This window comes from Opisthorchis viverrini (genome assembly GCF_000715545.1).
Source record: "Opisthorchis viverrini unplaced genomic scaffold opera_v5_224, whole genome shotgun sequence".
In the NCBI taxonomy this organism is placed as follows: domain Eukaryota; kingdom Metazoa; phylum Platyhelminthes; class Trematoda; order Opisthorchiida; family Opisthorchiidae; genus Opisthorchis; species Opisthorchis viverrini.
This window is the reverse complement of record NW_008751878.1, coordinates 224338-236507: the sequence shown is the minus strand read 5'-3', so window position 1 is coordinate 236507 and position 12170 is coordinate 224338. Positions and strand designations below refer to the sequence as shown.

General features: G+C 46.4%; 2 protein-coding genes across 2 annotated transcripts in view; both read right to left on the bottom strand.

The window, feature by feature from the left end:
- T265_08487 (hypothetical protein) overlaps positions 1–4401 on the bottom strand; it is a gene marked incomplete at both ends in the record, with an annotated part of 24666 nt that extends 20265 nt beyond the window's left edge. The window contains 7 exons of the mRNA XM_009174301.1: positions 2542–2748; positions 2783–3328; positions 3363–3460; positions 3496–3628; positions 3662–4166; positions 4204–4262; positions 4300–4401. Of these exons, the coding sequence (XP_009172565.1) occupies positions 2542–2748; positions 2783–3328; positions 3363–3460; positions 3496–3628; positions 3662–4166; positions 4204–4262; positions 4300–4401 (1650 nt within the window). The remainder of the gene's footprint in view (positions 1–2541; positions 2749–2782; positions 3329–3362; positions 3461–3495; positions 3629–3661; positions 4167–4203; positions 4263–4299) is intronic.
- Positions 4402–11128: 6727 nt separating this feature from the next.
- T265_08486 (hypothetical protein) overlaps positions 11129–12170 on the bottom strand; it is a gene marked incomplete at both ends in the record, with an annotated part of 6267 nt that continues 5225 nt past the window's right edge. The window contains one exon of the mRNA XM_009174300.1: positions 11129–11310. Within this exon, the coding sequence (XP_009172564.1) occupies positions 11129–11310 (182 nt within the window). The remainder of the gene's footprint in view (positions 11311–12170) is intronic.

Sequence of the window (12170 nt, the reverse complement as noted above, 5' to 3'; positions counted from 1 at the left end):
GGCACCTCGGAATGATTGTGTTAAGCTAGCACTAAGCGGCTCCCCCGTCAGTGTGTATTCTTTTCCTTACAATAAGGCTTTCAAATAAGTCATGGTTGTACGGCAGTGAAGCATCGGTGTTGAACACTGATGTCATGCTGTCGGTGATGATGATGATGATGATGATGGTGATGATGATGATGATGTGTTAGCCAAATTTCCATACTCCTTCAGGTGCTAGAACAACGCCATATGTATAAGTGACCCACAATTCTAGTATTACTGAATTCCCAAGGCACATTCGACTCGGTTGATCGGTCTGTTCTTCCTGACATGCTTGCCCACCATGGAATGCCCCGGAAGCTTGTGAACATAAGACGTTCTTTGTATTCTGACTTCCGGACGCGTGAGTATACGGAGAGCTCTCCAAAAGCTTTCGTACACAAACTGGGGTCCGTCAGGGATGCCCGTACTCCTTATTCCTTTTTAGCTTAGTGATCGATGAGATAGTGAGACGAACGCTGGAAGGTGTCCAAAACCCTGGTGTCCAAATAGCTTGTGACGAAAACCTTGTCGATCTGAAATACGCAGACGACATCGTTCTTAGCTTCGAAGAGAAGGCGCAGGCGTTTTTGGATGAACTGACTAGTCACCCCGTCCTTTGGTATGCACTTTGCACCCACAAAGTACAAGGTCATGCCCCCGGACATTCAGTCATTGAATGTCCTAGAGGGAAAGCATTCGAAGTTGTGGAGTGTTCTACATATTTTGGAAGTTGCATTAGTTCCGACTGCAGTGTGACGGATGAGTTCAGCTCACGAATCTGCAAGGCCCGGGTCCCGTTTACTAAGTTGAGACACCTATGGCGTCAAAGTGTATCCCTGGATCGGTGCTGCTCGCCTTCTCGAATGATGACTGCTTGATCACTGCGCCTGGTTGGGATGCTATCAAACCGATGTCAGTTTCTACCTAGATTGCCTGAATGTGGTAGGCAGATGTAGGCACCCCGGAATGATTGTAGTAAGCTAGCACTAGGTTCCTTCCCCCTTCCACCTTAATTGTTTTCTTCACAATACGGCTCTCGAATAAATCAAGGTTGTGAGGCAGCAATTGGTGTCGAACACTGATGTCCTAGTGTCGATGACAATGACAGGGGGAGCTCAATGCTTGGATATAGTTGTGTTCGGGATCTAAACTCAGTGAGCGGAATCAGCGCAGCTGACTGAGTGGGGTCATCCAGTTGAATTGGACTCAGTAGGGACGACTGCTGACGACTGTTTCACCGATCTGCAACCTAATGCTGCCACAACGGATTGCGTATCGTATACCTTATACCTCTCGAGCTGAGGTCTCGTTACTTTATTAAATCCCTGATGGATGGAGATCATAACGCACGAGTAGGAGGCATCGTCTCATCAGAAGCACAACTTAGTGGCCATCTTATCTTCAACTGGAGTCCAAATACTGATTGTATTTCCCGGCCCTCTGCTGATCAACAATGGTGTTCCAACAGTACAGTTTACCCCTCCGGCGTCTGGGTACTGATGAACCACAATCGAACCAGATCAAATATATAGCCACTAGCGGGACTCCAATCTTTCCGAAATATACGTCAATTCTGACAGTGCTCTCGGCTGACGTATATTTTCTGTAAAATTTCCCAAGACAACGTAAGTTCCCCGCTTAGCCACAGAAAAACTTTCTGACTTACAAGTTAAACGAGCCCATCAAAGAAATCTACACAGAGCTTTGGAAAGTACATCCTCGGTAGACAAGATATGCGCCATTATACACGCAGTAGGACATGTGACGCTTGTGAGCGCACACAAGATAAGCTACTATCACCTGCGTGCGAGTAGACAAACCCGGTGGAATAGGAAGGTTCTGGAAAAGGGAGATTGGTACATCTGGGAACTGCTTCGCCCCACAGACGTGAGGCTAGGAGATATGGTATTGTAAATTTACCATACAAGGACTAACGTTTTGACGAAAGTAACACCGCAGACAAGCTGTAAAACCCTTTCGTTATTTGGATGCCACGTCATGCGAAGGAACTACGTGGGCTGATACTGGCAGGCTTTCTAAACTCAGCCAAGAGTAATCGAGATGCCTGGGATGGAATTCCAACTATGAATCTTCCCGTCAACAAGTCAGTGTCCTAGCCACCGAGCTATCCCAGACTCAATCGACTCCACGCCTTTTCTTCAGTCATTAACCACGCCTTTCTTCCAGTCATTAAGTTAACGTCTTAACCACTGAGACACCTCGAACTCATGCCGTATAGCATCGATTAACCAGAAATACCTGGTCCTAGGAGAAATGCCCACGAGCCGAGGTCTCGACTTCGGAAGTAAAGCAGGAAGAGTCCTTTGTTATACAAGCAAACTTATCTGCAGACTTTTATGCCAGTTGTGCGTGAGTTTTAAGTTGCGGCAAGACAGTCATAATGTAGGAACCTATGGTTATACACAGAACCGACGAGCTAAGGAAGGCGTGTCGACCGGCTTCGCAAAATCTCGGAAGGTCAGAAGGCGAGGAGCTAGCAGGAAAAACAGAACTTACCTCTGGATTCATCCGCTTCACCGCTGCGGCTGCGACTGTCGATTTCATCTTGGATATGTCCCAAGGACGGAAAAGGAATTGCCGGTTCAAATTAGAACGCTCAATTGAGTCCATGTCGGTAACTGTAACCTTCCCAGAGGGACTGGCTCCCACGCCCATAAGCGCGAAGTTCTTTAGAAGTTCACAGCCAATTGCCCCAGCGCCCACCTAAGCGTGTGTTAGAGAACAAATAGGATATTACCATGAAATACTTTAACCGGTTCAATTTCTCCTGAAACTGATGCCCGAAAATGGCTATTTGACCATCATACCGAGATCCTCGAGGAGCCGCATCACCCTCGCCAACGACCAGCTCCTTGTTACATTTCTCTGCCGCTACGGACACCGAGGACGGTAAACACTCGATGGCGTCAAAATAACTCCATTGCATTAGGGGTTTGAACTTTCCGGTACATGCTTTTAAAGCTTCCTGGGCTGCAAACCCACCAATAACCGCCTGAACCGGGCAACACTGTCCATTGGATGTGTAGGCAAATAAGCTGCAAAGGTGCTCATCTAGCTCGCTAACGAACGCACCAGTATCCTTCAGGGAAGCATTCAAATTACGAACACACTGAATGAACTCCTGCGCATCAGACTGATTCCACGTTCCAGGGTAGGCGCCCTTGTGCTTTTGGGCATAATCAGACAAAGCAGCATAACACAGGTGAATTTGGGATGGACGGTCAAACTTGGTAAAGTCCGTGACTAGGAATTCCGGTTGAGAAAAAGCGTCTGCATATGGTTTCTAAAAGAGTGGATCAGGACAAGGAAAAACTTACGAAGGTCAGTGTTTGCGGCATTTTTACCTTAGTACAAACCCCACCTGATAAATAGTCACTCAATGTCGATGTATCACCGATAACAAAAGCATCCGGCCCTGAGACAATAGATAATGACTTCCCGATCACCTACCGATAACTTTGACTTTCCGCGGCTCACATCCATTGAGTTCAGTCATTCCTTTTACTTCAGAAAACGTTACGTAGTCTCCATCCTCAAAATCATGCCGCGTTTCTTCCAAACAAGTAACCAGACCCTGCTTAGACTAAACGGTACTCGGGACATTAACGGATATTACCTTTTCGATTTGTTGGATCATCACTGAAGGTGGATCCTCACCAGTGGGATCAGACACGACGAACTCGGCTCCAAAATCGCAGAAAACTTTCCCGAAAACTCCGCTCGTTGCAGCGGCGACGAATTTAACACCAAGGTCATGACAAACCTTGCCAATCTCTAAACATGTTTCGTGGGAACCTTGTGTGAAGACAACCACTGTGAACTTCCGGATATCTTCTGATGTAATCTTCGGCTTATTTAGCACATGGACTGATACGTGGTTGTTCAGCTCGGCTAACTTATGTCTGGATACCTCCGCCTTCCCGTGTCCTATGTCATCAGAGCCAGCGAAAAAGTGGGAAGAGAGGTCACTCCAACTAACGGGATCGGGGTCGTGCAGCGTGACAGATCGGACCCCAGCAAGTATTATGTTCTTCGCCACCTCAACCCCCAAACCGCCGAGGCCTGAAACTAGAATGTCAGCGGTTGCCATCCGGCGCATTCCTTCGGTTCCGAGAACATACCTATGGGGTTTTCGTAAGCAAGTAATGAAAGACATACAATTGACGGCTGTAGAGCCCTTCATCCAATTCCTCCACCTCACCGTTCGTCTCCATTCCCTAAACACAAGTCGTCCGCGAGTGAGCAAAAACTTACGTTTGAGTGATTGAACGTTTCGGGTACGCTTAGGTCGTTGTGCTGGTTGGAGTCTACCAAACAAGATGTACGTTGCCTCTTCAGTGGAGGAGATGAAGACATCTAAGCACCATAAGATTCATTAAACCGCCCTGAACAGCTGAGAGATCCACCCGAATCAGTGGTTTAAAACGTCTGACCTGTGGGTTCGAACAAACAAACTTCGGGATCCTCAGTTCAAATCGTGCACAGGATCATGGGCCTCGGAGTTCACTGCGGGTCCAGTGAAGCTGTAGTCTCTCGATGATCCTGTGTGGCAAACATGAATTTGGGAGAATAAAAATAAAGCTTTCAGTAGCAATGCGCGAATTGTGAAATGCTTTTCAATCTTGGACATTCTCGCATTTTCTGTTAACTTTTCCTGCTTTTCGTGCGGAGATACATTTACTTTCGCTTTTTCACTGTAGCAGACAAGCACCAGATGAGGAAGAACCAATTTTTTGCTTATTCTGGGTCAATGGTATATTACTTTTCATGCGGCTTCACATTAATCAGGATCTTCGCCCATAACTATCTGCGGGGTTTTTCATGCCCCTTCGAGAGAACAGCTGAAAACAGTGCCAAACTTTAACCGTAGACACTGAGTCGGTATACAGTCAGTATCTTCATTTCTGAATGGTGAAGTAACTTCACCGGTAAAATGTAATGACACTAAACAGAAGGAGGTTTTCAGCGGTTATGGGAAACAATGAAGGTCCGCTATTGCCAGTCAGCCGTCTCAGTCTGCGGATTATTCCGCGGCTCCAGAAGTTCACTGATCAAGAAGGATGTTAACGCACACATCAAACGGACGTCCACGCTCTGGCTTCAGTATTCTCCAATTCTACCGTTTTTATAGAAGGGACGTCGAACTCGATCAATGAAAGTCACTCCACATCGACGTTTCAAGCTCCGGTTTGGTGTCCGCACCCAAATCTCGTTGAGCTTCACTTGGTTCACTTGGACAACCACGACATTGCTGCGGCTGCCGGTCAAAAGTCTCACCGTACAGGTTGCGCTAGATAATATTTTCTACCAAGCTGGAACATGTCCCGCATCTTCGGATCAGCTTCATTGTTGCAGGAAAAAGGTGCTTCTAGGTCTTAACGGAGTTCGTCAAATATCCTCACGCAGCAGCCGTTTTAGGGTACCATTGTTGTATCCTATGCGGCCAACAGACGTTCTGATTAAAAGCTTCTTACCAGTGAGTGGAAGCCTTCTGTGGCGGATGTTATTTCTGGTGCTAACGCTGCTAATCAACGTCGGCGAATAGGTTGGCCCCAGGGAGGCCGGGCGAACCAGTTGACCCTGCTGACTTTTGGGCTGACTTTATATGTGCTGAGCAACAACCTCCAACGGATCTCGAGGGGTTGGTTTGTCCGCTCAAGCAACCTGTCCACTTGCGAGTAATAGAGGTTTTGCAGCTGAGAGCATTATGCGGCCAATGGACCCCAGTTGTACGCCAGCCGTAAATGGACTAACAACTGTTCGCGATGCGTCGTCACCTACTCAGTGGGTGCGCGTAACGCCGGAGAACAATCCAATCGACGTTGCCTCTTGAGGGACGTGCAACCTCATTCCGCTGCGTGGATGGTTAGCTGGACAAAGATGTTTACTCGAACAAGATAGTAACTGGCCTCCACATCCTCGGTTGAGCCCGCCCCAGTTAAAGAGCTTTGTATTGCATGTTCATAAAATTGAACGAAATGATGGCATGTGTCTACTAATAGCCAGGTTTCCGTGTTGGGTAAAGCTACGGAAGGTTGTAGCCTGGTCATTAGGTTACCACCAATATCTACCGATTAAACCAGGCAGGGTGAGAAAAAGGGTTCCACCCTCTGGTGGAGATGCGCCTCGTGAAAAATGGTCCGCAGTGGTATCATACGGTTGAGGCGAGCTCAGATGGTTTAGGAGGAGCCTCGCATGTTGAAATGGCGGGCTGCCTTCTCAAGGCTGATATTTGAAAGGTATGGTTACTGGGAAGGCGCGATTAGGTTTATACATCCATCGTGACAGGAATGCAGTTGGACCCTAAGTGTTGGTGGCTGATGGGGCACGTAAGAATAGGGCCGAGCATAGGTCAAATGCAAGAAACCGGGTGTCCGCTGAATCAATCAGCCGGGCGGCCTATCGCCCATTAAGTCCCGCACTTTTGTGTTTAGTGCGATCGTTTTTAGCGTTTGTTTTCCTTACCATTTCACCCAATCGGCCTTAAGGTCATCCAGCTATTTGTGGCCGACTCTATACGCGTGTGACTGTCTTACTTGGGAGTCTGCTTACTCATTTGGTTCGTATTTTTGTAGTCCAAGTGGACCGTTTGTTTTGGACGAGCATCTACTGTCGAGGTTTGTATAATTTTCGAATTCGTCTTACATTATTATTACCGCATTGAAACTCACTTCCAACGTTGCTTTTCCTTCCCGGAGGTTCTGGTATTACGCGCCACTCAAAGATACGGTTTGTTCATAACAATAGTCTAGAAATGGATGATTTTACTGTGCTATTTGTTCGTCCAATATTCACCCATTTTTATTTTCCCAGTCTAAAATGCCAATAACTTGACTTGTTGGTAAACTCATGGATTTCCCCTGGCACTTGTGTGAATCGGCCACTGAGTTTGAGGCTTCGGTATGAACAACACTGGTCAACAATGCCGTTCAGCACCTGGCGAATATGAACGATCTCTCGGAAACTACAATGTTTTCGAGGCAACCACCTCACTTAAGATGCTTATGTCCAATGTGTTCTGCAAATTCTTAGTGCAAGTGAGTTGATTGAGTTAGCGATTTTTCAAGGTTAACAAATACTCCAACTTGAAAAAAGTGCCTAATGGAATGGAATATCCCGAACTGCCGGGAAATGTAAGTCATTTAAAAAGGGGAAAAGGTGCGGGCAGTCCTCCAACCATGGGATCAATTGTCGGAACCGGCTAAAACATGGAGAACAGCCGTTGGCGAAAAATAAGCGGGAGGATGACCCCTCCATCTGAATGTAGCTCGTGATCCTCTACCGGAATGGACGTATTCAGAAACCTGTGTCCTCGCTCCTCGATGATTGTTAGTTCGAGTAACCAACGTGGCATTAATTCGTACGAAGTTTGGAAGACGTAAGGCTTGTGGTGGATCAGTTTTTCCCACAGCACTTCATTATTAGCATAAAAGGCGTAAATGCTGTCATCATTTGAATATTATCTGGGCTCGTAGGTTCAGTTTTTCGATGAACCATTTAATATCACCTAGAAAATAGTGAGATTCGGTCTGCTGGCAGCAGAGCACCTCAATAAAATTTGCAGGAAATAACAGTATTTTGTGATTGGCCACGGGTAGTCGCATATTAATCTGAGGCCGGAGATGGGCCTGGCAACCTCGGAATACAACCACAAACATTGAGCCTCCCCCTAAGACAGGGTAAACCTTAAAATTCCTGGTTCCACCTGCCAAACGATGGTGTCGTTGCTTGTACATTAAGGCTGATATCAAGCTGGGACTGCTTACCGAGAATTATTCTCCAAGAAATGGTGGACTAACCTGAAATACATAGAGCCTCAGTAAGGGATGAACAGACTAGAATCCCGTCGGCACCGAAACTGAAGGAATTGGTCGTATAGTCGCAATGAGGAGTGTTCCTACTTCGGAAACGGGCGTAGCCCAACTTGCACACCAAGATAGCAGGCACGGTCGAGCACTCGGTCCTTACTAGAGTTGGAAAGCGTTCCCATATTGCACACTTTAGTAGAATAATCTTAGTTTTCTATCTCAAATGAACACAATAAGGCAACGATGCTGGAATTATGATATCAACTCATGACTTCCAATTTAACTCCCCCAGGAGCAGAAAATCTGGACGCACACAAACTCCTGGGATAGTGTGTTGGAGCGCTGTGCTTTGATCAAAGTCAATTTTAAAACATTATCGATTGACGAACATGGGGAACTTATGAGTATACGGAAGTCACATCGCCTGGTGGAAAGGGCGCGTGCGTCGACCGGCACTGATGTCAACTGGCCAAGAGCACCTTTGGTTTGCGCAGGAAACTATGCTTTAGTAAACTTAGAGTTATTTCTGGCGATGCAGCCTCTGGTAGCGGTCATAGGTGCCCAAAACGAAGGTGGACGCGCAGGTGGCCATTTTGCAGACCGAGCTTATAATTTAGCCACCGCCCTCCAGGATTTCCCTTCGGTCACAATTATACGACATATGCACCTGCGCGAGCCATGTAGCATTCCAGAAAGCCCATTGTGTGGCATAATTTAGATCGTTTAGTTGGTTCGCACGCTTTTTCAGACCTCCATTGGTATTCTGCAGATGCCTGTCGGTCATATTGCTAAAGTCGAACATCCCTGACCGTGTGCGCACGGTCTGTTTGCGGGTGGCGCAAAGCCGGTGAACCGTGTGGCAAGCGACAAATGTTAGGTCCACTCAGCGGCACCCAAGTGCTAACAATATGACAGGCAGACAACCCACTGTGCACAATTGCCTAGACGAGCCACACGGTGGAATTTTGTCGGCTGCTTGCAGTGTCCTTGGGGAAATATACAGATGTTATGTGTTGGGCTCCAGCCACCGTATTGCTTTGCGAGTATGAGGATTATCTGCGGCTGCTTAGCGTTTTGATACATTTAATAAAAGTCAGAAAAGTTCGCACTGAGTGCGCGGAAATCGGTCCTATTCACTGGAATACTGCCTGCTTGTTAGAGAAATTAGGGGAAATAGTTGGTTTATGGGAAGTGAAAACAGACCGTAAAACACCTGGCCATTTGCTCAAGAAATTGGACATAAATCCAAAGGAAGCGTTCTTTTGAGTGTATGTTACACTCAGCAGGAAAAAGTAGACATGCTGAACTACGGATGAGGCACCACACTGGGTGTGGCAGTCCCGGCAACATCAACATGACGTAGTGCCTAGGCCCGTGGACAGCCTGTACAATGAAAATATTGCATGAGTCATTTGGGTTGCCAGGATATTTGGGATTGCTCAAAAAATTGCTACAAATTAAGACCATGACGATTCACGGACCGTCGGGGGCACAGCTGGTTCCTTGATGCCATCAGACTGTAGCCTAAAATAGCAGACAGCTAATAGTGGTTACAATTCTTAAATATATTGTTGAGGCGACACTGCGTGATTTAAAAAAACAGTGATTGACGTTCTGGTGAAGATGATAGGGAATGGTGGTATGTGATCGAATGGAACCGGCCTTTGTAACTGCAAAAATGGGAAACATCCGTTGGTCAAGCTTAACGTCACTAAGTTTGAGGGTGGTTAGATAATCGCCCACAAAGTTCGTCAAACGTGTAAATAGACGGTTCCCGAAATTGCGGTTGAAGCGTAGGTGCCTTTTTAGCTACCTCTTATTACAAGGCGGTCAGTTTGTATGCATCTGTGGAGCTGGGACTATCATGTATTTGAGCCCACTTAGGTAAGAAATAGGACTGGCAATTCATTGCAATCAATTTTTGGAGTGGTTTAGTAACGCTCATTCGGAGAGTGGGTTGGGAAGCTACAGACAAATGAAAGTTCCCATTTGGAGGCCATGGTGAAAAGTAGCGCAACGACTGATTATATGGATAGCCTTCTGATATTACGTGCTGCGTGAAAAGAAGTGTCAAATAATCCCGAAATTTCGGTGAGCCTAGATAAACTAGTGGTTTAAAGCATGCAAGGTGAAGTGATCGGAATGGGCGTGAAAGACATGGTCACGTTGCACAATTGAAAGATGCGGTGAACCCAGTTTAACACAATAATAACCTGTGGAAAAGGGCGAAGGCTTTGCAAAACGAAATACGCCAGGGGCGTCACGCCGCACGCATTTGTGGATGTGTTAGATTTTACACGAGACACCATCTTTTAACCATTCTACTATCGGTGTTTTGGATTTTCTCGCTGGGCTACAATCTACCGCCATCTTTCCCCACCATGTAATAGCCTGTCTCAAATAGTCCAATATCGAGCCTCCTTGATAGCCACCTCGGTGGCTGTCCTTATCTTTCGAAAATTAGGCACCTACTCCGGCCCAGCTAGTACTTGGTTTCTGGGTCGGTCAACAAATCCACCATTTCCTTGGTTCGGTTAGCTTGCTGTCATTCCTCTTAGATTTCTTCACTGACACCGTTATATCCGGTACTCCCTGGCATTCATCAGATGCTATCACGTTCATCGTGCTCCATCCTCGTTGCTCCCTTCCAAAGCCTCAAAATTTGGCTTAGTTGCTCAAACGCCATGTACAACCGTAATTCATTCAGTCTGGTTTGTCCTTGGTCTACACCCACATAGTCCTCCTGCCGGTTAGAAATCTTTCGTGATTCTGCATTTGTCTGGCGCTACTTGTGTCGGATTCCTAGTTCAATCCAGTTTCAGCTGCCACGGTAACGCGTATTCCCTGTCCGACTGCGGCAACCTTGATAACCGTCGCGTGACTATCCGGAAACGAAAACATGTAAGTGCAATGATGGCATACCACCGCCATACACAGCCTGATGGCACTTTCTCAACTATACATTGCCTACTTTTGGCGATACATTGTCTCCAACTTGTTGAACCGCCTGCAACTGAAAACAACTTTTTCGCCTAGCCCCAGTCGCCTCCAGGATACGTTCACTCTAATCTTCTGAACCTTCCTTCCGAATGTAAAAATCTCGATGATTTTCATTCTATGCCCTTCAGAAAGCCCGCCGTTTTTATGCAGTATGCGTTTCCTTCCGTTCGTCAGCACCAGCTGCCTCTCCATTGAGCGTATACACCCAACACGTCGCCAAAAGTGGTAATAATAATGTTTGTTTTCAGCTGGTGGGTAACATGCCATCAGTGACACTAGTGTGTCTCTGCAGCTTCAATGTACCCCGTGACACTGAGATTCCTTCTACAATTTGTACTCATTGCTGATTCCTCTAGCTCGTCATCCCCACTTAGGCTTTTGTGAGAGTGACCATAAGCCCGACGTTCCAAGGCCTCATCGGTGGTTCTCGGATATAATTCAAATTGACTGGCAAGACCTCAGCAATCCTGCAGCTGCACCAGACTCATTGTTCTGGTTCTGAATTTTTCGCGATTTGAATTTTTCTTGTCATGTGCCAGGCAGTAGGCCTTTCTTGCCCTCCCTCGTTCTGTTTTGCCCGCCACCTTCAGCTCCTTACAATCTCACTTTGTCTCAACTTGATGGGCTTCCGAAAAGTGAAATAAACCCCTGGTAAGTGTGTTTGGACGTGACCAATACATCGTACGTTTCCAACTGTTTATGACTCTCCGTTTTTCGCTCAATACCCGGTACCCGCTAATCCCTAAGTCGTGCTTTGTTCTGACTGTAACCGTGTGATCACACTTGGCGGTAAGCCACTCAATAGTTGGGAATAAACAATGTCATCGTGTTATCATTATAAGTCTGCTGTTGCTTTTGTTTTCACGTTATGTTTAAAAGGTCAGGGCTTTTGCTACCACCAAAAGTAAGTAATAACAATCGGGAGTGGGGTGAAGTTTGGATTTAGTACTCTAAGTGGATATATTTTAAACCAAGTACCCACCAAATAGATAAATCGTTGCTGCAGGTATCTCCGTGAGTAAACTTTCAAAGACACATGAGGTCCTTGAAGTTTTGCCCTTTAGTTTACAGCTGCTTTGTACATACCATGCTTAGCATTACTGGGCAGACGTATGATAATTGAATGTTTGCATTGCAACATCGGTGTACACGGGAATGCTCCATTATCAACAGTGAGACTGACCGAGCAAGTAATGGTTTTGTCTTTATAACAGTGAGATTTCCGAACACTTTCACCCATGGCATGTAATTGCTCGCATGTATAATAATAACAATTTTTTCCCAACTTGCGGGAGTCCTGCCGTTGGCATGATCATG